At 36.1% G+C, this 23,853-nt stretch overlaps 3 protein-coding genes across 4 annotated transcripts in view; 1 reads left to right on the top strand and 2 right to left on the bottom strand.

Moving 5' to 3' along the window:
- Nucleotides 1-332: 332 nt before the first annotated feature.
- Nucleotides 333-9,605, bottom strand: LOC100366783 (uncharacterized). 2 transcript variants are annotated; one of them, XM_006824251.3, is made up of 5 exons: nucleotides 9,241-9,605; nucleotides 5,651-6,023; nucleotides 4,354-4,518; nucleotides 1,836-2,040; nucleotides 333-986 (listed from the first exon to the last, which is right to left on the bottom strand). In XM_006824251.3, exons 1-5 carry the CDS (start codon nucleotides 9,464-9,466, stop codon nucleotides 720-722), a joined length of 1,236 nt encoding a protein of 411 aa, XP_006824314.2. In that variant the 5' UTR covers nucleotides 9,467-9,605; the 3' UTR covers nucleotides 333-719. The 2 variants fall into 2 exon arrangements, with proteins under 2 accessions (XP_006824314.2, XP_002740974.2); XM_002740928.4 differs by having other exon boundaries at nucleotides 4,354-4,515.
- Nucleotides 9,606-11,615: 2,010 nt separating this feature from the next.
- LOC100329014 (zinc finger 367-like protein) lies at nucleotides 11,616-16,438 on the top strand. The gene is made up of 4 exons (XM_002740929.4): nucleotides 11,616-12,025; nucleotides 13,012-13,131; nucleotides 14,412-14,556; nucleotides 15,046-16,438. Exons 1-4 carry the CDS (start codon nucleotides 11,665-11,667, stop codon nucleotides 15,245-15,247), a joined length of 828 nt encoding a protein of 275 aa, XP_002740975.2. The 5' UTR covers nucleotides 11,616-11,664; the 3' UTR covers nucleotides 15,248-16,438.
- A 4,017-nt stretch (nucleotides 16,439-20,455) lies between these two features.
- The window catches only part of LOC100367851 (solute carrier family 4 member 11-like), a 95,220-nt gene continuing 91,822 nt past the window's right edge, over nucleotides 20,456-23,853 (bottom strand). The window contains exon 17 of the mRNA XM_085503123.1: nucleotides 20,456-23,594. Coding sequence (XP_085359249.1) covers nucleotides 23,531-23,594 — 64 coding nt within the window. The 3' untranslated portion in view covers nucleotides 20,456-23,530. The remainder of the gene's footprint in view (nucleotides 23,595-23,853) is intronic.

Raw genomic sequence — 23,853 nt, 5'->3', positions numbered from 1 at the left:
ACAGTATATTCCTAATCCAAGTAAAGTTGGTGGTGGTGTGATGTACATTACCAATCAATAATAGTTCATGAAACATCTAGTGAACAACCTAGGTTGGCCAACAGTGTGCCAAAAGAGTATTCTCCTGACATTAGGGTATCTGCCGTCCCCCAGTGCTAGTAAAATGTGTACAAATACAAAACATAAACAGCTCCCATGGACTGCGCCTAAATTACCTCTCAAAGCCACAATTGTAAACATAGATCAGTGCCAGCACAGTAAATGATTGTACTGTTACAACCACGGTGAGGTGGAGCTTTTAGTCCACAGTCCCACTAAGATCAAAATCTACGTTTAAGTGTTCAATTTCATATGTATTTATACAAGCTAGAGTGATTCAAATAAACTGAATTCAATCTTGTCAAAATACCAAACAGTATCGGCAGCTTATTTTAATAAACATATTCTGTAACAATACTTATGAAAATGAAAGTGAAAGTGAAAGAAAATATGGTAAAAAAAAAAAGCTTTTTTTCTTCAATAAAAAGAAAATTAATTAATTTTTTTTAAACTCATCTAGTCTAAGATACACCAGGAGAGCTTTTAATAGATTTTTTTTTAAAGCAGTTGAGACTGTCCTCAAGAAGCAGATACCTCATAAATATTCCCATTCGTACGTACGTCAAGAGCCATATTTGGCACACATTGCCATCATGCGCAACGCGTGATTAGACAAGTTTTTATTTTCCCAACAGTGGGAAGTCGTTCTCGTCATCCATTCTTGGAGCAGCTCCTCCACCGAAGCTTGATTGGTTCTTCATATTGTTGTTGCCTCTACCTGGACCCCCGCCACGTCTTCCACGGCCGCCGCCACCACGACCACCACCACGTCTTCCTGGGCCACTGCCGGCACCACGACCACCTCCACGACTGGTATCAGCAAATTTGATCTCGATATCCACAGTCGGTTTGGAAATTTTTTCACGTACAAATTTATCATCAGCAGCCTGAGAATAAACAGAAATGCAACTAAGTCTCGATAGACAATATAAATGTCAGACCTTTTGTTTAATAGAGGCACTCAAACCAAAAATTTCAATCATTGAATACTAAGAGGCTATTACAAGGGTACTGCGAAGTATGCACGAAGACAGTACAGCGGGAGTATCGACAGACACGCAGAGAGGTTAATGCAACCGCTTACTGTTGGTGTGCAAATTTTGCAGTACTCTCATAATAACATCATTATTGTACATCTTTTCCTCCCAGAAACACATCATGGGAATGCCGAAATCCAAAACATTAATTAACAGATTGAGCGAACTTCTTTGTGTGGGGTTCAGTCAAATGCGACAATGAATGTCAACAGCATAGAACAATCCATTAGCGTGAAATTTCCTATTCATAATCATTGTGACTCTTAAAATAATCCAAATCACATACTTTAGTTGTGTTTAATCTTCAAACTATACACATTTAAGAATAATTTAGCTCCTAGTCCTGTGCATAGCAAACATTTTTTAACATTAATATTTTATAGCTTCATATGGTGTTGCTTAAATTGAGTGACTTGATTGATGGGATCGAGTCTGCCATCTTAAGTAGACTTTACAAATTCAAAATGACATGCATCAACGTCTAGGTAATGGTCAACTGGTTACTTCTTCCATCAAGTTTTAAAAAGTTTTAGGACCTATGCCACACTACATACTCCCATATCAACTAGAAATATAAGCCTGGGCAAGTTGCCTCGTCCAGTTTTTTTTCTTCTTCAGTGCTGAGTTAGCAGTTGAACCTGCAATCTTACTGGTGGTTGGTGACATATTGACAATTATGCAAAAACAAACTAACCCTACCTTATCATACTTGCTATCGGGTTTATTCTTCAATACATAGGTCTTTTTCCATTGCGCCTGATCTTCCCCTTCGCCGGCCTTGCGAAAATTGAACTTGTTGGCAAGTTTTTCACGTTCCATTATTACTTGTGCTTTGTACTCATCTAGTGACATCTGCTTGGCTTCAGCTTCCTTGGCAGCGATCTCTTCTTCATTAAGTCCATCCCTAGAGGACAGACCAATTACTTAATAACTCTGGAAATCAGCGTAATGTTCATTACAAAACTGAAAAGATGCACTTTGTTTATTTCAATTGGTGTAGACAAGTCACATTCATGGTTGTTTACAGAAGCACTGTAAATTCTTTAATATAAGCCGGACCCATACTTTTTGAAAAATTTAGAACCAAAAATTCACCATTTCTCATATGTGTAGATGCTTTAATAGAAACCGCATCCCCTCTGTTGCATTGTACCATTTTAATAGAAGCCGCAGCTTCTAATACAGATTTTACAGTAGCTTCTCTGTCATTGTGTATGGATAATGCAGAAGATTTATTGAGAGATGACAGCTATACACAGCTGTTCATTTTCTAATGTAGTGGGAGTGTCACATTTTGTTCTTTTCAAATATAGCCGCTACACAAGAACTCTGAAACTCCACTCCAATACTTCCTAAATTGAAAGAAGATTTTGTCATTGAGATTACTCTGGCTGTGCAACATTGGAACAACTGATCACTGACTTTGTTTCAAAATATTTTCCTGGCTAACTTTGTCTACAAATTTATTTACACACATTTGCTCTACTCTTAAAACATCTAGAAAAATCTCAATAAAATTCTTGTTGTTTTCACTGTACACCAGGCGTTTTATCCAGTGTTCTCCCCAGCATTCAATTTGTGTGTGGGGCCGCCACGCTGCTTTTCCTGCCCGCCACTGTGGTCTCGAGCCGCCACGGTGATTAGTAAGACCACCACAGTGCTTTTTTCATTGTTCATCCTGTGAACTGTATTTCGAAATATAGAAAGAAATACGTAGCTATCAGGGATCTTGCCACGCTTCCGACCAGGACTATTGTCCGACGCACCGACCGACACGCATCCTGCCAGTCGTGGATTATAATTTGTAAACAATAGACGTAGTCACACGATGTGGTAGTGGCTTATAAACAATACAAGTTAATTTTGTAAAATTAGCACCTCTTTGTTCGTAAGTAAATACTTTAACGATCGACGCAGTCTGTAGATTGAAAGCTAACATTTTTTCAAAATCAATTCCACCCCAATATAACACGGGCAAAGCGGAGTTCACGATCTGTTTACGCTACTCAAGAAAAAAACAATGCGTTTATTGCGTGATTGGGTAAAATACATTTGAACTTTTATCATCGCGAATCATGTAAAAACTCTTCTTTCAAGACTTCTTTTATCTTTTAAAAATTGCTTATCACCTATTTCGAAAACCATCATGCAGTTTTCATCTGAAATCCATACCAACACATCGTGCTACGACATCGCTTTACTTCCGCAATGTAATTTTTATGATCACTACCATTCAGAAAACTTCGGGTTCTGCCGGCATTACCATGCGGTATTCTGATTGGTTAATGGCGTTTTTGACCCATCGGGTCAAAGGACACATGCCGGTCAACTAATACATCACAATTATCATGGCGGTCTTTGTTTTTCACCGAAGCGATCAAGTGATCAAAAATAATTGCTCAAATTTTACGTTTATTTCATATAAAAAATAAGTAACATTTTTTCATGGCATGACTGAGTACGAGGAATTATTGGTATAACCGGTGTATAACATCGCGAAGTAAGTTAAGTCACATCGTAACTTTGATGATCGTTTGGAAGTTTTATTTGTTCGTTCATTACTGTAAATGTAAACGTTGTAGAAGCTGATGGTACGAATAATGAACAATTTTTTGAAGGAGAATGTTTTTGTAGTAAATAAGATCATGGAAGTCGAGAACATATTCCTGGCTGAAACGTTTCAAATGAGTTTCATTTAGCCTTTTACAATTTATTTGTTTGTTTTTAATAGTCTGCAGCATTTCCATTTCGATTTGACAATTTTTCATTTTTAAATTCAAACTCTTCTAAATTGTGAAACGTATTATTTTGACTCCAATAGAAAAAATATTTGCACTGTGACTGAGCTCATTAATATCCCAAAAGAATAGTGTTTATAACACTGTATGAAACAAATAAATATGTGCCACATTGTTTTTGAAAATATATGTTGTTTGTTATGTGGATGTAAATGTGCTTTGGTCAACCTTTTATTATGTAAATGATATGCAAATCATATGCAAATTAGTCCGCCACAGTGGTTTAAATTCCTCGGGAGAACACTGTTATCATAGATCAATTTATCACCATTTTATGCATGCGATTGTAATTTTAAAGTTGGCAAAATAGGCCGAAACCTTATCCCAAATGAAAATAGAATCCTTTTTTTGATATTTGATGACATTATTTCAAGATGAAATAATATAATAACAGACAAATCATTGAACGTTCTACTTACTTTGGTTCGGTCGCTTCATCACCAGTTTTGTTAGCGTACTCAGCATCGTCACTGACTGCAGAGGTGTTCAATTCGGGGTTTGTGGCTTCCTTGACATCATCACGTACGTTGCCCCAATTATGGGAACCAGCACCATCACGTTTGTCTTGGGCTTTCACAGAGCTACTTAAAAAGGTAGGAAGAGACAAGGTAAGAATACTATTAAAGTAGAAAGAATGAAAAAGCATATTTAAACAAGGAAGTGTGTTACATGCTGATGAAGTAGGAGGACAAAATATAATTTATGTAAACTTAGCATACACATATGCATGCAGGTATCGGCAAAGGAGATCTATTAAATGGCAACATGGTCAAATTCCACTCCCACCTCCATCATGTAATTTACACTGCTCAGTAACTACAGAACTCAAATAGTTAACTGGAAACTGGCTTGAAATGTGCATGTTTCTAGAACAAGTTGGTAGAACAAGTTATTGAACATTTTGGGCACCAGAATGATTGATTTATTACAGTCACTGACTGCCTTTAATGCAAAACTTTCTCAGTGAGAAGCCAAAGTTTTTCTGTGAAACTGGACAATGAGAAATGATTTGTATTCCCAAATATCTGATTAAAGATGTTTTTTATATAAAATCACAACTCTTCTTGGGGCCAAATCTTAGAGCAAACGATATCTGCACTCAAAAACCAAAGTATAATTGTTCCTGAATACAAATTTGCATTTGTCCTTCAAATTCAGTCACAAAATTATTACGGTTACACACGGTATAGAATTATTCATGAATGCAATATATACAGCAGTGGAAACCACAGATTCAGAAATGATGCTGAAGTTGGCCCCAAGTTTATGCAAAAAAGTATTCTTTTATTTCAAAAACACTCAATATATTTTTGACTAGTGACAGGAAAGATTAACCAGCCATTAAAAAATGAGCCTGATCAGTAAACTGTTATGATAGTTTGGTATTTCTCGTCTCTATAAATCAAATTGGTGTCTAGCTTTAGAACTCATTTTGGTGTTCTGAGACAAGTGCATGTTATTAAGCATAATTGACTGAAACTAGAACACAGGTGTGGCTTAAGTTTTTCAGAAAAGTATCAAAAATATGAATTCAGACCAATATTGGGGGGGGGGGGGGGGGCAAACATCAGCATCGCAACTCTGAAATGTGAGAAGCAATATTTTCACAAGCAAAATAAGCCACCAAGCTAGGAAAAGAAAAAAGCACAAATGAGCATGTGTCAAGCTACCTTTCACCAAAAAAAGACATGCATGTCATTACTAAAACTGCCTCACCTTTTATCACTTCCACTGTGTCGTTCAAATTCGCGTTTTCCTCGATTATCACGTCCTCCAAAGTATCCACCCCTGCCACGTCCTCTTCCACGGAATCCTCGTCCACGTTCAGATCTTTCTCGTGAATCACGTTCATTCCTGAAATCAACCTGTTGGGGAGTTGTTTGTGTCGGTGTTCCTTCGGTGTCGTCACGTGGAGTGAATGGTCTTCGATTACGTCGGTTATCGGGCCTCTTGTTTTCAATGTCAAAGCTATTGAATGTTGAGCGGTTTCCTTGTCGTCGTGAGTTATCCCCATCCTGTTGTTGGGGTTGTTGTTGCTGCTGTTGTTGTTGCCGGCGAGGTGGCTTATTCAGGGTCTCTCTCGTAGAATCTAAGTTAGTAAAAAACCAGTTAATACGACAAAGATCAATTGGTGTTAATTCCAACCAGTTCTTGCAATACATATTCTGCAAGTGCTATTGGCATAATGAGAGACATTCACTCTCAATTTCTTTAAATATGTTCAAAATTATTGAAGGAATATGTTAAATCATCGCTAAAGTAATTTCTTAGAAACTTTGTTGTAGGAAGATTGTCGATTGTAATGCCATTTGTCTGACCACGCCAACTTTCACAACTATGAAATTCTATTGACACTTCTGCAATGCAAATCATCTGAGAAAAGGCAAATGAAGTTTTAAACTAGTGGTAGATATATGCTACGTTGGAGGAATGCATGATGATATACTGTGAAATACTTTATTTTAGCAGGAATAAATTTTCGCTGAAAAGACTTTAGGCGTTTTGTATGGAATGTATTTTTACAAATTTTTGGCGAGTTGAATGTAAAATATAGGAAAAATAGTATATTCGCTGGAATTTATTTTCACCGAATCATTACTACAGCGAAAATTAATTCTGAGTGAAAATAAAGTATTTTACAGTATTTGAACTAATCACGACAATAGGCAACCGAACCCGATTGCTTTCATATATCACAGTGTACTGAAAACTACGAAACAGATGTAGCTGTCAAGTCTACAAAGACTAAAGGTTTTGCGAATTTGCTAGCTATCATTGAACCGTTGTACAAACATTGCAGTTACTCTTAATGTGCTTGTACAGTGACTTTGGCTGTTCTAATTTCTGTCTGACACACGCAGCACTTGGAATGGAGGGAGGTGTGCATGCTTGGCCAGCCAACCTGTTTCAGCTAGATTTATAAATGACTGCTAATTTTATATTTAAAGAAAGCAACGTTAATCAATGAGCTTTATACACTTCAATGAACTTTATACTACTGGTAATCACTTCTTGAATGATTTACAAATTTAATAAATTGAGTAATGACAAAGGAAAATCTACTAAATCAATAGTTTCAAGGACAAACAATTGGTCACTATGCCACTCAAGTAAGTATTATGTGAAGTACAAATAAAAGGGGCATCAAAACAAAAATAGCATTTATTTTATTTCTATTTAGAGAAAATGATTATTTTTTTCTATTTTTTATAAAATTATTGTGTTGACCTGAGCTAGAGAAATGATACAGTGTGTGGAACATGGTGGCATTGTGATGTGATCTCTAACATCTATGGATAAGTATTCTCCATTGCAAATTTTAAATTTTTATTGGAACAAATCCGCGAGGAAACAAGTCCCAGATCAGATGACCTGGTCCTTTATTGAAGCATTTTCTGGTATTTTGACATTTCATTGTCAAAAACTCTACACATGGCAAGTTTATTATCATAATTGCAGCATAAAATGCACTGCTGTAATATTCAGTCACATATTTTAGATGCAAATTGGGGATATGCAGTTAATTATAAACTGACGAAAAATAATTTAAAACTTGATAGGAAATGTTTACAACAGCTCTACTTGAACGGAGGAACGTTCATGGATTGTAAAGGTTAATTATAAAACAAACAGGTCTTTAACCGGTCAATGTTTACAAATCAGCAAATGTATACCTCCCCCCAATGAAAGTTAATGTTTATGACAACTTGTAAGACCTTACAATTTCTCATAAATATTTAGCATTTGGGGAGTTGGGGCACAAATTACTCTGGGTCTGACACTGAACTCTAGTTTTAACCTTTTTACCACCAGACATTCTCGCCCAAATTTGTATGCACTATTTTTGCCCGATCTTCTGAAAGAAAGGGCAGACTATAACCGGGACTATTTTGTGAATTTGTGATGAAACGATTGAAACTCTAGAGGAAACATTAATGAATTGCTACAAAAATACTGTGCCCTACACATAGTGCATTTAAACCAGAAAACCATTTCTATTTTAACCCAGTATAGTGTACAACCATGCATTCCAAGCATTCATTTGGAGTAGTGGAACATATTTGATGCAAAACTATTTTTAGCTGTTGACTGTTCTGTGTTATTCAGTAAAGCAAAACTAGAGTCGACACTGATAAAGGTGTAAAGTGTTTAAAGCGAACATTTAAAACAAGTCATTGTAAATGACGCAGTCCCTGTTAGGGAAAATTTGTATTCATTCCCAAGGTCAAACAGCAATTTTGAATTCCCTGACCTCAACTGCTCTGCTCCCAGAAATATTTTTCATTCTTGTCTTGTGCCAATTTTACAGAATGTAAAAAACATTGAATCAGTAATTATAATACCATAAATGTAGTCATGACAATCGATCAAACTTTAATGCAAATGAGAGGGAACACTGATCCTGAACACGCACTCACAAATTGGCCTTTATAAAGCTCTGAAAAAGATGTATGCGATAAACCAGATATCAATTGCATGGACACTCCTATAAAACCAGGCTTATTAAACAAGTAAATGTAAAGGTTAAATAAATCTGATATTGAAGGGTCACTCGTAGGATATCCTTGTATCCTCTAGTATATACCAAATTATTTTTATTCTAAGTTGATTATAGTGGCTCCAGGCATCATGGCTCCAAATACACTGATCTGTGGCAAACAGAGTTGACAGCAAAACCAAGGCACCACAGCTAAACTCTTGATCTGGCACAGTTACTGAAAACAGTTCACTTGTATAATGGGGGGGGGGGGGTCATTTCTACAAAAAATTACATTGAATACATACAACACGCATATGTGAACTGATTGAACGCTGAAAATTTGATTCATTTGGATCACTTGTAATGTGACATCTCTTGTTGGGTTTATGATGACCTGAACACTAACAATCATGCTTGATCATTATCAATAGTTGTTTAGCAGCTTACAACGCGTGCTTGTTTTATTATTCTAAGGTCAATCTCTGAATTCAGAGAGGAGACGCAAGCGCAGTATATCTAGTAATTGAATAAAAAAATGAGGTGAAAATGGCGTATAGATTAGTTCATAGTTGTCAAGTATCTAAACGTAATATTCACATCATTTATATAAAATTTCCAGAGTGAAAAATGTGCACACAATTTTAAAGACAATAATTTGGGTTGTTACGAGTTTAAAATACGAAATAAAATGCGCTATCGAGACTGTGATATGACTACATAATATATGCGACCACATGTCTTGCCGACACAACCTCTGCTGTTTTGAGCTCGCATTTTCAGTTTAACAACAGTTTCAAATAACCAACACTACGAACAAGAAACAGACCTTCTTTTCTAGTATTTGACGGCTGCAAGGGTTCCTTTTTACTGTTTACTTGCTGCTGGTTCTGTTTCGATTTGGCTTCTCCTTTGGCCCTCTTGTCCTGCTTCTTTGAGGGCTTCTCCTGGTCCTTCTTTTGATCCTCGACATCGTTCAATGCGTCAGGATCTACTTCCGAATCTAGAAATAAGGCATATCTGTTCGCCACTCCTATCCCGTAGGAGCAATCCATTCTGTCTGAATCCTTCTATAATCGAAGGATGGCTTGGATTTAAACGCAAACCGCGTTGGAGTAAATGCTACCTGGAATCCAATATGGCTGATGTGCTGTGGAATCCCTACACGAGGTTCGCCGTTGATGGCGCTGTGGACCAGTCGCTATGCATAAATGAGTGGTTGCTTTTTCGCGCAATTTCCAGGGTCCGTCACGAAACAACACAATAAGAGACAACAATGACTACATTTGCATGACAACACTCAAAGGCACCGAAATGACTAGAACAGATGTTCCAGTGAATTGCGCGGGAAGTTTCTATTCGAGTTTCTTTTTCATAGACACATTTACTTGACATAAAAAATGAATTTCGGCAAACGAGTACAAAAATCAGAGGGGAAAAAATAAAATATTAAAATTGACAACACGCTTTGTTTTGCGTTTACTGGTACATGCTAGGAGTTTTCTTGTCCAAAAAAATGTAAATTATTTCTGCCATTTTAAGTTCTCAGAATCTTCAGAATTTAAAAACTGAAACTGAAATAGCGCAGACATACTCGATAAAATGTCACTGTGTTCGGAAAAATCCTCATGATAATTAAAAAAAAAGTCATTCAGATTTTTATTTTATCAGTGTTACAGTTTATCATCGATATCATCCGTGTTGCAGTGCATTGACCAACGTCGACATCATGTTGGTGCAAGAACGAAAATAAATCACCCCTCAGGCTGAAATAATCAGTATAATTTCGGAACCCCGGGTATATCATCACAATTAAAATTTGAGTAAAATCCCCTAAAAAATCATTGAAATCGAGTAGTAACGTAGTCAGTATCAGACGCACACGGCGTGTTCTTTGTTCCGTCGATCTTTTGTGACGATTCGCGTATTTCCTCATCACTTGTTTTATACATCATCCAGTGTATGTTCAATATCTCGCATAACCGTATATCTCTCACATTTCTAATTTTTTTTACTCTATTTGTATTTTAGAAATCAAATCCAAACACACGAATAACCACAAACGCCATCGCAAATACATTTCGTGATTTCCGTACGAGTGCCGCCGCGGAGACCAAAGTCTCTTCAGAAATGACCTTGAAATTCTCTGAAAATGGAAATAACGTGAAATTTATTTACTTGTTTATGTTGTTTGATTCCCGTGTGTCAACCCCAGACAGTCCTTCGTATGTTAAGCGTCATTCCCCGAACACCACGATCCATCGCGATATGAAGCCACTGAATCAAGGCACCGGTTCTTCCGAGTCGAGAAAAAACACTGATGGAATTTCCCATCATCGTCTGAAAACAGTGACTTTGTAGTTTGTTACGTTCGTTATTTCACATGAAATATTTCATTGTGCAACATTGTACATTTTCTGGAGGAGTATAAATAATTTCGTCGATGAAATAAGTTAAATTATTTTTGAAGTCGATTTCGCCATGGTCGATACAAAGGGAGCGATGTAAAATAATAATACTAAGAGACAGTCGTGCATGTGTAGGAATGCGTTCGCGTGAAGAATAATTCTTCTGGATTTATGTCAAATTTATGAAATAAAAAATAATTAAAACGTAAAGCTAATTTAGTTAAATTTCCCGCGAAAATAACATACATCAATGTTTTCGTTGACCATCCTTTGTTTCATGGATTTCAAGAAAAAAGGCGCGTTAAAGCCAGGTGTCTAATGAAATGCCGTCGAACACAAATCTTTGTCTTCTTTGTTATTCTGTTAACATTTCTTTGAAAAAAAAAACATTTCCCGCTTTCCATTCTTTTCGAAACAATGACGAACTTGATTGACCTGCATGCATAAACACGCCGCATTTAGGGTGGTGGTAGGTCAAGAAAAGGGGCGGGTGCGCACGCAGCTGCCGGAGTCACGGAAATGTTACGAGTTTTGGTATATTTTTACTTTTGTTTCTCCTTAAATTCCATGTAAGTATTAAAAAGTGAGACATATGGCAAGTTTAATAACGAACAAGTAAAGTGAGAGCGAGAAAACACGACAAATTATGGCTTAATACAGTATATTTGGAGGATAATCCTGATTGTATACTTGTAAACAAAAAATTAGCATTACAGAAGCCACGCATGCAAATTGCATGCAAATTTTATTCCCGTCATGCTTTTCGAAATCAGGCGGGAAATAAAAAAAACGTTGATTTGGCGGGGACATCATCAGTTGAGATCTAACAACAACACGGCAACAACATGGAAGGTACGAGTGCGTTGCTTTCGCCGATGAAGAATATTCCCGATCTGTCGAAAACGACTCCGATCAAGACGATGAAGCTTGAAACGTTCGCTACCAGTCCCGGCTTGAGTGATTTTGCAATTTACCCATGGAAATGGGCCGAGAACGCACAGAAAATACAACTGAGCCCGTCATCAACTTGCAGTTCGCCGGGGTCTGACAAAGAGTCGGCGCTGCGACGAGGTCGTCCCCGTGCCGAAGTCGTCGCCAATCTGATGAAAGAAGGCAGGGTGTCGTGCAACTCGATTCGCTGCAATGTCTGCAATCGTGTATTTCCCCGTGAAAAATCACTGCAGGCACATATGAGGACGCATACAGGTAAACACGAGTTTTTTGCAAGTTTTTTAATTAAAGGGCGAATATGAGGCTAGTTCCCTTCCTTAACACGTACGATCGGTGTAAAATATTCGGTAAATATTCCAATATTAGTTGCTGCTACTTGCAAATTCTCATCACATTTTGCTTTTGATTTGATTGTGCGCAGTTCAGTTGTTTTTTAAATTAAGTTTTTCCGTATTTACAACCACCTCTGGCTTGACCTGCAACGAGACCACAGGACTTAATACACTCCATGTTTGCACTGTTTTCCCTACTGCCTTTATTTTGTGGACGAACAGTATTAATAACAAATATATTTTTGCGGTTTCACGGAACTAATCGCAATCAAAAATGTAAAAAAAAATCCAAAATAGATAATTTCGTCGTGTACTGATCGCCAGTCGTCTCAATCGCGTGGACAGCTGAGGTCATGGTGAGGAATGCGAGACTCCGTGTGACTCATCTATACACACTGGTTGAGGGCGGACAGAAAAAATCCACACAGATTTCCATCAATCTGTTATTCTTGGTGTAATACTACATCTAATTAAAATAAACCATATTTACGCGCGACCCTTTTCGTATAACAAACATGAGAAAGTGTTATTTATTTTCCCATGTTAAAGGTCTTTCCATTGTGTACCGCTGCATTTAAAATGGCGGGAAAGCCTGCTTAAACGTTGGGGTGTGAAAACCCCATGACATAATCACCGCAGATAAACAATAAAGCCCATTGAAAGATTTGAAAGAAGTCTGATTAGCCCTGGCATTACTGTGTGATGGAATTCCACTCTTAACCACTAAAAAAATAAAACTTATAAAATGTTTTATTCACATTTGATGTTTTAATATTATAAAAAATCTAATCGTGAAAAAGGGTTTGCCTCTCTGTTTTTTTTTTTTAATTTAAGATGGGTTATAGATCATTAAAAAAATTTATATGCGTGATAGACAATAACATTTTTTTTTAAATTATTTATTTTTAGGGGAAAGGCCATATGTATGTGATTACCCAAACTGCGGGAAGGCTTTTGTACAAAGTGGTCAACTAAAAACACATCAACGACTTCACACTGGTGAAAAACCATTTGTATGTACAGTTCCAGGTAAGCAGTATTTTTTTTTAAATTGCATTTTCAAATAATTATATTGTCTCGTTTAGAATTAAGAATTATACTTTGTTGTTAGGAAGTGGTCATGACTAAAAAAAAAAAAACGTGATTGTGAAATTAGTCATGTTTGTGTACACACCCTGTATGATTCAGATTTCGTCATTTGAAGGCCGCATATAACATTTAAATTCCCCTCTCTTTCTGGGTCAATAGACTCTTTCCATGCATGCTTTGACTTGTCACATGTGAAACATGTCCCAGCCCATGTTTGACCCGTCTGTCCTTTTAAATAGGTTGCACAAGGCTGAAGTGCAACCTTCAGTGTGTACCAAGGAATTACCATAAACCACTCATCTATCTAAAGTTCAGATCTTTGTAATAAATTAGTAAAAACCATGTGTTGTATCTCGCTAAGAACCCCTTCCCCAAAAATACTGCGCATTCAAGCTCCCTGCTTCGCTTTCCATGTATACAGTAGGCCATGTGCAGTGAAAGAAGTCAATTTACATAACAAATACTTGTTGTCCTTTGTTCACTTGGAGGGAAATTCAAATAATGGAAAGGCCCTGTCAAAAAACAACAAAGCAACATGCATGCCTGGACCTATCCTAGAATAACAATACTCTTTTGTATGGGCTCGTAACTATATACAAGCAAGACACCTAATTCAATTGTTATTGTCTGGGGGGGGGGGGAGGGGGGAGAGAAAAGGGGGAAGTTTAAATGTATAGTTTAGGAACTTGAATTTACGAGATGAGCATTCACAGGTTGCTGAAAAACAAGTTTAGGCATGTGTTGACTGTAATGTGCTAACCATTGTGGGGGATGCATAATTTGTACGTCACTCTATTTAAATATCAACTCATCATTCGTGTTTTTTAATGAGCAGTAATATATACATAATATATATGGGGTGTTGTAGGTTTGCCAAATTTCTTCAAAAAATTAAAGACACTTCAAGTAAGATTATCCACCCCCTTCCATTGTACACAAAAGTAAAATATTTTCAATAAACTGGACAGGAAAAATCTACAAAAATAAAAAAAAATGCTGCCTAGACGGTCTTTTTTTTTTTTTTTTGCCCCCTCCCCCATACTTTTTGTTTGTTTTTCTTGTAGAAAAATGTTCCTTTTGTAAATACACCAACTTTTATACAATTTTTTTATTTTTTTTATTTAGAATTCATGATGGATTCGTTGCAATATTGCATCATCATAACTACATCCATTCGTGGGTTTATTGTGAATTAATTTACCATATTTTCTTTCTTTCAGGTTGTGAAAGTCGATTCACACATGCCAACCGCCATTGCCCAGACCATCCGTTTGCCAGATTGAAGAGGGAATTCAAAGAATCCAATCATGCTTCTCTTTCTCAGCAGAACGAAAATAATGAGGAAGTCGCTGAATGGATCAACAGGTAATTAACATTTATAACTAATTGACTTCAAATGTCTTTTTTTTTTCGTCTCGAGATTATTCTCTGTATAAATCTGATAATAGTGTATTTATTGCTTGGCTTTCTCAAAGGGAAAATTTATCTTGAAACCCGATCATTGTCGAGTTGATGCATTTGCTCTATTAGAAGCACATCTTTATGAAATTACATTGATTGTACAAGTATAATCTATTTCGACCAAAGACAAATCTGTAACTTATGTGTAAGTGCATGTGCTAATGAAAAGGACAAATTTTGTATTCTATAAATAAATTTTTCATTTAGAAATTTATTTTAGCCTTTTGTTCAGTAGTGCATAATTGTAGATATTTAATTTCAAATTTTTCACCTGTACACGTGACCAATGTGCTAAATTTATAAAGTGCAACTGTAATCACGTTTGAAGACAATTATTTTAAATTAATATTTAAAATATTGTTATTTAAATCCAAATACTTGATTCATTCTCAGATACACTGCATCACAGCTGGAGAGGTCACCAACAATACAGAAAGACAAGCAGCTGAAAAGGCGACTAGAGCAGGATGAGAAAGAGGAAACGTTGTCGGAGAAGAAAAAAGCTCGGTTAGCGGCAAAGAGGAGGCTTCATGAACAGCGAGAGAAGTGGTACGGAGCTTTGGCACTGATACAACTATCAACTGCTGGGCTATAAATGGAATTGAATTTGAAGACTTTTATCTGCTGGTGACAGCTTTGCCTTCACAAGCTAGCTAGGTTGTCTGTGCGCCCCCTTTGTGATCCAAATTCTTTATGGTGGTTTGTGCCATCGCTGTTCTTCAGAAATATGGTTTTTTGGAACACAAAGGAGGCCACTTTGCGTACTTTAAAGATAGTATTATACCCAGAATTATATTGTCCCAAGTTGTAAATATTTTTGCTCCATCTTTTATACTTAAATTATGAAAAATCGAAGATTTATACTGAATTGCAACAATTTGATACCTTATTTAAAAATATAATAGTATTTTTGAAACAAGTAGTTTTGTACTTGATAAAAACTGTTTGAGAATTTTTTTATAACATTCACAATGTCGCAGCTTTAAAATTGTTGCTGCTTTTTAAGAATATTTATACAATTTCACGAATCCTCACAAAGTTTTAATATTGCCATTAATTCAGATTTTCTGCAGTGACAAAAGTGAATTTTGTTTGCAGTGAACTCGAGAAATGCCCATTTTTCAAGTCTAAATAGTGCTAGTGTGATGCATAAGAATGATGTATTGTTTTCAGCTTTAATGCACTTGAATTTGATAATTTATGGTTGTATGTAGATGTTGAACTTGAACTCTCTTGGAGGTAGATAATTTAATGTCGTAGATTTTTACGTCTCCATAAGTATTCACTCGGTTGAAGGCAATAACCAGATAGTTTTAGCTTCAAGAATGAATTAGGTAATTTGTCAGGCAGCTCTCGTACTGACCTACAATTGTATGTAAATATCATTTCATATATTTCTTTCTCTTTTCTGAGAGCCTTGACTGGAAAGTTTCTTGAGCTTGTTTTCTATTTTTTATCCTTTTCATTCTTTGTTTCAGTCGAGAGTTGACCATTCAATTTTTTAGATATAAAATGAATATAGCAACTTTTAATCACCAAGGCAACGACAATATGAAAGTGCTACAATGTCAGTTTCTACCTTTAACAGAAATTTATTTTATTTATTGACCTCAGCGGCCATCCTCACTGCCATGTGATGCATGTATATTTCTCAAATTTTTGTAACAAGACCTTTTATTTGTAGGAAGTCGTGTTAAATTTGTTCTGTTGTCGTGCATTGCTTTTTTTTCCATGACTGCATTTGTTTGCAGTATAGATGGAAATAAATATATTATACAAAACTTCATCTTTTTGTTCCTTTATTCTTTTTTTGCCTATGGTCAGTTAAATGCTACTTGCATTGTCATTGTTCAGAGAATAATTTTTGACCAAACTCAATGCAAAAATAATGTGTGATGACTTGCATATGAATGTAAATTTTTATAATTTGACAAAATGTGGCTTGCAGGTGGCCATGTTGGGCCTAAAATTGTCTAGAAATGCACTTTGTACTGTGAAATACTTTATTTTCGCTGAAAAGGCTTTTTGGGCCTTTTGCTTGGAATTTATTTTCACTGATTTTAATGAGTTTAATGTGAAATATAGGAAAAAAAGTATATTCGCAGGATTTTATTTTCACGGAATCATCTCTTCAGCGAAAATAAAGTATTCTACAGTATTATGATCATGCATATTAGGTTACATGTGCACATAGATTTAAGATTCTAACGAATATGGTTGACTGGCAGCCATTTTGTTTTTTTCCCACCCATGTCTGCCGATTACTGACAACTAGTTTCTAAAAACTTTATCAATCTGTCCAGAAAATTCGGTATTTAACTACCTTAAATGTGTCTTGGACATGTTGAACTTTTAATCTAGTGTTCCGTGCAGTCTTCTAGCAGCATGTATACAACTTTTTTTCACAAGGCAGTTCACTGCATACACTTAAAGCACTGGACTGACTTGTATCTTGTTGCTATAACTACACTCGGGGGGGGGGGGGGGGGTTATAATGTCCATGACAATTTACATTAATTAGTCCCCGTTCGGACTCAGTCCGAAAACGGGGACTTATGTTTTGCCCTGTGTGCGTCTGTCCGTGCGTCCGTGCGTCCGTGATCACCTGTATCTCGAACATGCATGGACCGATTAAGTTCAAACTTCACTCATACATCAAACATTATATGGGACATATGCACATGCATTTTTTTCATGATCCGATTAACGATAGCCGAATAGTGGCCATTTTAAGGCCGAAAATGCATCAAAATCGCACATTTTCACCATTCCGGACCCGGATCTCAGTTATGCATGGACGGATTTTGTTCAAATTTGGTACATACATTAAGCATAATAGGACCTTGATGCACGTCATTTTTTTTTTTGGATCGGGTTCGAAATGGCCGACTGGCGGCCATTTTGTTTTAAAGAATTCAGTTCTGGATCCGTATCTGAGACATGCTTGGATTGATCAAGTTCAAACTTCACACACACAAGGTACATCATGTCACAAATATGTATGTGCATTTGTTTCATGATCTCATTAACGATAGCCAAATGGCGGCCACTTTAAGGCCGAAAATGCATTGAAATCGCACATTTTCACAATTCCGGACCCGGATCTCAGTTATGCATGGACGGATTTCATTCAAATTTGGTACATACATTAAACATAATAGGACCTTGATGCACGTCATTTTTTTTTTCGGATCAAGTTCGAAATAGCCGACTGGCGGCCATTTTGTTTTAAAGAATTCAGTTCTGGATCCGTATCCGAGACATGTCTGGATTGATCAAGTTCAAACTTCACACACACAAGGTACATCATGTCACAAATATGTATGTGCATTTGTTTCATGATCTCATTAACGATAGCCAAATGGGGGCCGCTTTAAGGCCGAAAATGCATTGAAATCGCACATTTTCACCATTCCGGACCCGTATCTCAGTTATGCATGGATGGATTTTGTTCAAATTTGGTACATACATTAAACATAATAGGACCTTGATGCACGTCTTTTTTTTTCGGATCAAGTTCGAAATGGCCGACTGGCGGCCATTTTGTTAAAGAATTCAGTTCTGGATCCGTATCCAAGACATGTCTGGATTGATCAAGTTCAAACTTCACACACACATGGTACATCATGTCACAAATAGATATGTGCATTTGTTTCATGATCTGCTTAACAATAGCGGAATGATGGCCATTTTAAGGCCGAAAATGCATCAAAATCACGTATTTTCACAATTCCAGAACCGGATCTCAGTCATGCATGGATGGATTTTGTTCAGATTTAGCACAATGTGTTGTACATATGCAGGTGCATTTCGGTCATGATCTGCTTTGAATGTATATGTCACTCAAATATGAACGGAACGGGGACGTGTCATTGAGAATGACTTGTTTACAGATGTTTTATACAACCTTGGTGTGGGGCTTAAATTGCAGTTCAGGTTTGTTGAATTGCCTAATGCACTATATTCATGCAATGGGAAAAATCGAATCAAAACATTTTTTTGCAATTATGCATCAACATTTAGATTTATATTGCTAAACATAATATATTGTTTGCAGTTTTGTATAGTTGGTAAAACTTTTCATTTTAACACAAGTTTCTCTGATAAAGCTTGCATTATTTGTTTGAATTTAGTATGTGAACCAAATAGAATACATCATAGCCACAAATAATCCCCATAATTGTGAATCGCTACTAGTGACGGACTATGGTTGAATTACATGCAGAACGGGGACTGTACATTCTCAACGCTTGTTATACAAATATCGTAAGGTCCACCAAAAATGCCTACGCGATTAGGTTAATAAAGTGGAAAATTGTTTTGCATGTATTGCAATTCAGCTGGCAATTTTTTAAAAATAAAATGTTGAAGGTGAGGGACTACTATCTATCAACATTGGAAGTCTTGTATCTTAAGATTTAACTCGAGCTGTACCGATCACAACTTCCTCTTAGCTGATCTGTGTCACGGAGTTGATCTGGGAATGTGTGTTACGTATAAACAATACAAGTGTGCAAGCGAGTGAAATCGGACTCTGATACTCTGAAATAACTCTGACGTGCATCCATAATAAGTGTTAAAAAATATGGTACATAAGTAATAGTATTGGCATATGTTTGCACACAGCCAAAAATGCATCAAAATCTAACATTTTCACCATTTCCAGAACCTGATCTCAGAGTGTGGATGAATTTGATTTACACTTCGAGCCAACATTAAACATAATTAGGAATTTAGGTGCACATTTAATTTTTGGATCAGGTTTGAAATGGCCAACTGGCAGCCATTCTGTTTTAAAGAATGCAGATCTCCGTCTATATATCCAACATGCCAGGACTGATGAAGTTCAAACATCAGATATATCGAACAAAAGCATGTATATTTTTCAAAACATCAAATTCAAAATGGCTGACTGGCAATCATCTTGTTCGAACGAATACAGTTCCATGGAGCCATATTTCATACATGATTGAATCAATCTAGTTTGAACAACAGTCCTACAGATCGTGCATCGCACACCTATACTAAAAACTGGGACTATGTTATTAACAAGAACTTGTTAAATGATATCTGTTGAAAACACTGGTATTCTCACTGGCTCTACAACGGTGTACAGAGAACCGATTTGTATTAGACTGTCAGAAACTCGTCAGCTTGTGACCATAATCTTGTTTAAAATGTGAATCAGCTCGAGGTGGTCGTGGAGTGCCTTGTATAAAAACTTGAAAATGGCAATGGTAAACAAGATGGCCACCCGAAACACAAATTTGTGGTGTTTATTTTTCGTGCACAAAACCCCAGCCCGCAATGCGGGTAAATTAAACACCGCCGAACATTAACCACTTTAAAGTAAGCATATTTGAATTGGTGGCGAGATATTACTGGCATCAGAGTGGAGGGTGGAAATGAGATACTTTGAAATTTCATTCAGTTCGGACAACCAAAGGCCATAGCTTTGTATGGAATTTGACAAATGCAAAAATATTTGTGTCTAATTTTTGCAAACCTTGTAGAGAATGGGGAGTCACCTATTACCAGTCATGTGACAGACACTGCCAATATCATTTGTAATCAACCAACTACATGCATGCTCAATAGTTGTCTTGGACACTAAATGGGCATAGATGTACATTTTCATCTCATTCAGATTAGATGACCCCCCCCCCCCAATATATTTTTGAAAAACCATAAACTTGCTTTTGATGAAAATAAATTAAAGCCATTGATGGCACTATACAATTTTCTCCTGTTTTTGAGGGTTCTATACAATTTACTGATGCAAAATGAAAGAAACAAACAAATGTCATATACAAGTTTTTTTTATTGAAGAGAAATTGAACTCAAATTGTAACACTCAATACAACCTAATAAACAAGCCATGCATGGCACAGTCCCCGCTAGTTATCAAATTTAAGATATATAGTTATGTTTATAGTAATATAGCTGGAATTTAACCATGTCAGGAACATGATTCTTTTAACATTAAAATGATTGACATTTGTATCTGATCGTCAAACAAGTACTTGTCCATATTGAGAGATATTGCTCTGGAACAGCATTCAAAATCAGCTATTTTGAATACATGTATATATGTATAACATGTTGTATAACGAATATATAAAATTTGAATATAATCAGTCAAAGCATTTAAGAGATATGGCTCTAGAAGCCCAATCATTAAAACAAAATGGCCGCCAGTCAGCTATTTTGAATCCAATCTGAAAAATAAAATGACATGCATCAGGAACCTGTAATGTCTAACCTGTGTAATAAGTTTGAACAAAATCCATCCATAAATGCAAGAAATGTTTGATATTCGAGGATTTTTTCAGCACAAAAATAGCACACTTTGAAAAAGATCATCAAACCAATATATCCATATACATGTATCTGTGACATGATGTATAATGAATATTAAAAATTTGAACATAATCAGACAAAACAAGTCAGACATATGGGTCTGGAAACCCATTCATTAAAACAAAATGGCCACCAGACAGCCATTTTGAATCTGATCTGAAAAAAAAAATGACATGCATCAGGAACCCGTAATGTCTAATGCATGTACCAAGTTTGAACGAAATCCATCCATAAATGCCAGAATGCTTGATATTTGATGATTTTTTAGTACAAAAATGACAACCATTCGGCCATTTTGAATAGGATCGTCAAACCAATATATCTATGACATGATGTATAATGAATATTTAAAATTTGAACATAATCAGTCAAAACAAGCTGGAGATATGGCACAAGAACCACATTGATTAATACAAAATGGCCACCAGTCGGCCATTTTAAATGTTATCTGAAAAACAAAATTATTTGCATCAAGGTCCCATAATGTCTAATGTATATACCAAGTTTGAGCAAAATCCATCTGTAAACAGCCGAGAAATGGTTGCTTTTTATGATTATTTAGCACAAAAATGGCCACCATTCGGCCATCTTGAATAAGATTGTAAAACAAAATGATGTGCATCAAGGTCCTATAATGTCCAACGTATATACAAGGTTTGAATAAAATCCATCTGTAAACAACCGGGAAATGCTCGATTTTGATGATTTTTAGCACAAAAATGGCCGCCATTCGGCCATCTTGAATCAGATCATGAAACAAATTGACGTGCATATGTATGATATCATGTATGATGTATGTGTGAAGTTTGATTGTGATTGGTCCAGGCATTTCTAAGATACAGGTCCGGACGCACGCACAGACAGACGCACGGACGCACAGAGGTCAAAACATAAGTCCCCGTTTTCGGACTGTGTCCGAACGGGGACTAATTACCATGCCTCGAAATCACAATTCCAAAGACTTTTATTGGAAAAACAGGTGTGACTAATGCCTTAGTATACGGGTTTGAATTTGACTTAATTAGCAAGTCAACATGCACACCTAGTTTACTCTGGATTAATCACCACTAATGTTTAAAAGGGCCTGCAGTAACTATACAATTATTTGATATTCACATTCTTTGCACACAAACAATGCGGTTTCTTTGAATGGATTATGTCACCAAGTAATGGCTACAATTTGGTATCTACTGCCTTATTTTAACTGGCCAATTTTCAGTGGATTTGGTTGAATGTAAAAAAAAATACAGCTTTGGTTCTGTTGCATCATTTGTCATTGATGAACAACTTTCTTCTTTTTGCAGCAAAAACACTTTGACAGAGGGAACAACATTCAGGAATGGTGTATTCATGGATGTGGCTTGGTCTAAATTGATACAATTAAAAAAACAGAAACAAATAATGTATAATATTGCGTCCGCTATTTCCAGTGCAACGGAGCTATGCACGGCTTACAGTTTCATAAGGTCAGCTGACAATTGCAACTGCACAGCAAATTATAATTGGCCGGTGCAAACTACAATCAGTAATTTCACCCAACTTTTCTTAACTCGAAATTTTGTCTTGGGAAAACAAATCTGACGCGAAATAAAATAGGTATGTTTGCCAGAGTCACTTCACCACAAAGGCGCCATACCAATTGTACTGCGTTACGTTGTGTTTGATCAAAAGATAAAATATTTATCCGACATTTCTTATTTATACATATTAAAGCAGAATCCATTTAAAATATACTTAAATTTGAGTAAACTTTGTATAAATTTGAAACTATTCTGTAAACCAAGTGAAGATGTACTTTTTGGCATATGAAAAAAAAAAAAGTGAACGGTTACCATATTTGCTCCATTAGAAGTGTACGTAAACTGAAAGTTGCATTCATTGTAATACTTGATGAGTATGACCATAGAGGGACAATGTATGACAACATGTAAATGCAGGTGTAACTATAATAGAGCAAATACAGTGCAAGACATTCATAGCCACAATGCCAATATTCACCTAGCCGGGAGTGTCTTTGGGCCACCAGGTAATTGAATCAGGCAGTTAACATAGCACCAAAGTACACGCACAAAAATAAAAATAAATTAGAAAATAATTACATATCTGCACTCAAATAACGTCTTAACACATTTCTATCATTGGCAAAGAAAGAACTAACACACTGAAATCTGTATAATATAAGTCCAAACGAACAAGAACAAAAAAATGTAAATCAATTCAGACATTTTATCAACATGGCAGAATCAACTGTACAAAGTTAAACAAGTTATCGAATATAGTTCTTATTTCATGCTTTAGAAGAAGTATCACAAAATAATATATTGGTTCCTCTATAAAATCTCTGCAAACGTCACGGAAAACATAAAGATTCATTTTTGGAATGAAGAGAAAAATATGGTGTAGTAAGAGAAACTTTCACAGTAACAGCTAAACACAAGACAATATCGAGTACACATCGCAGAAAGCAATAGATAATGATATGCAAGAATATGCACAGCTGATCTTGTCAAATGTCCAACTAATGAGGCTTATCAAGGGCTTCAAGATATTTCTTTTCTATGGCCAATGGTACAAGCTTGAATCTGTTGATAAAATTAACATGTTTTATTAGCTCTATATTAACTTCATAGTAAAAATCAACCTTTTAAAAAAAAAGTAATATCCACTCGCAAGTTGAAACAAAATGGCATGCAAAAACACACAAATAAAAGTTGGTGAACTTGCTGCACCAATACAAAGTTCATTGTTAGTAAAACAGTTGTACCATTCCCAAGAAAACTAGCGTTTCATCAATGCACAAAGCTACGATTTCAATCCACCAATAGAGTCTTGCAATGTAAT

The sequence above is a fragment of the Saccoglossus kowalevskii genome, chromosome 9, assembly GCF_978046115.1.
Source record: "Saccoglossus kowalevskii chromosome 9, keSacKowa6.1, whole genome shotgun sequence".
Classification (NCBI taxonomy): domain Eukaryota; kingdom Metazoa; phylum Hemichordata; class Enteropneusta; family Harrimaniidae; genus Saccoglossus; species Saccoglossus kowalevskii.
The sequence above is the reverse complement of the archived record's forward strand: the minus strand, read 5'-3'. Positions and strand labels throughout refer to the sequence as shown.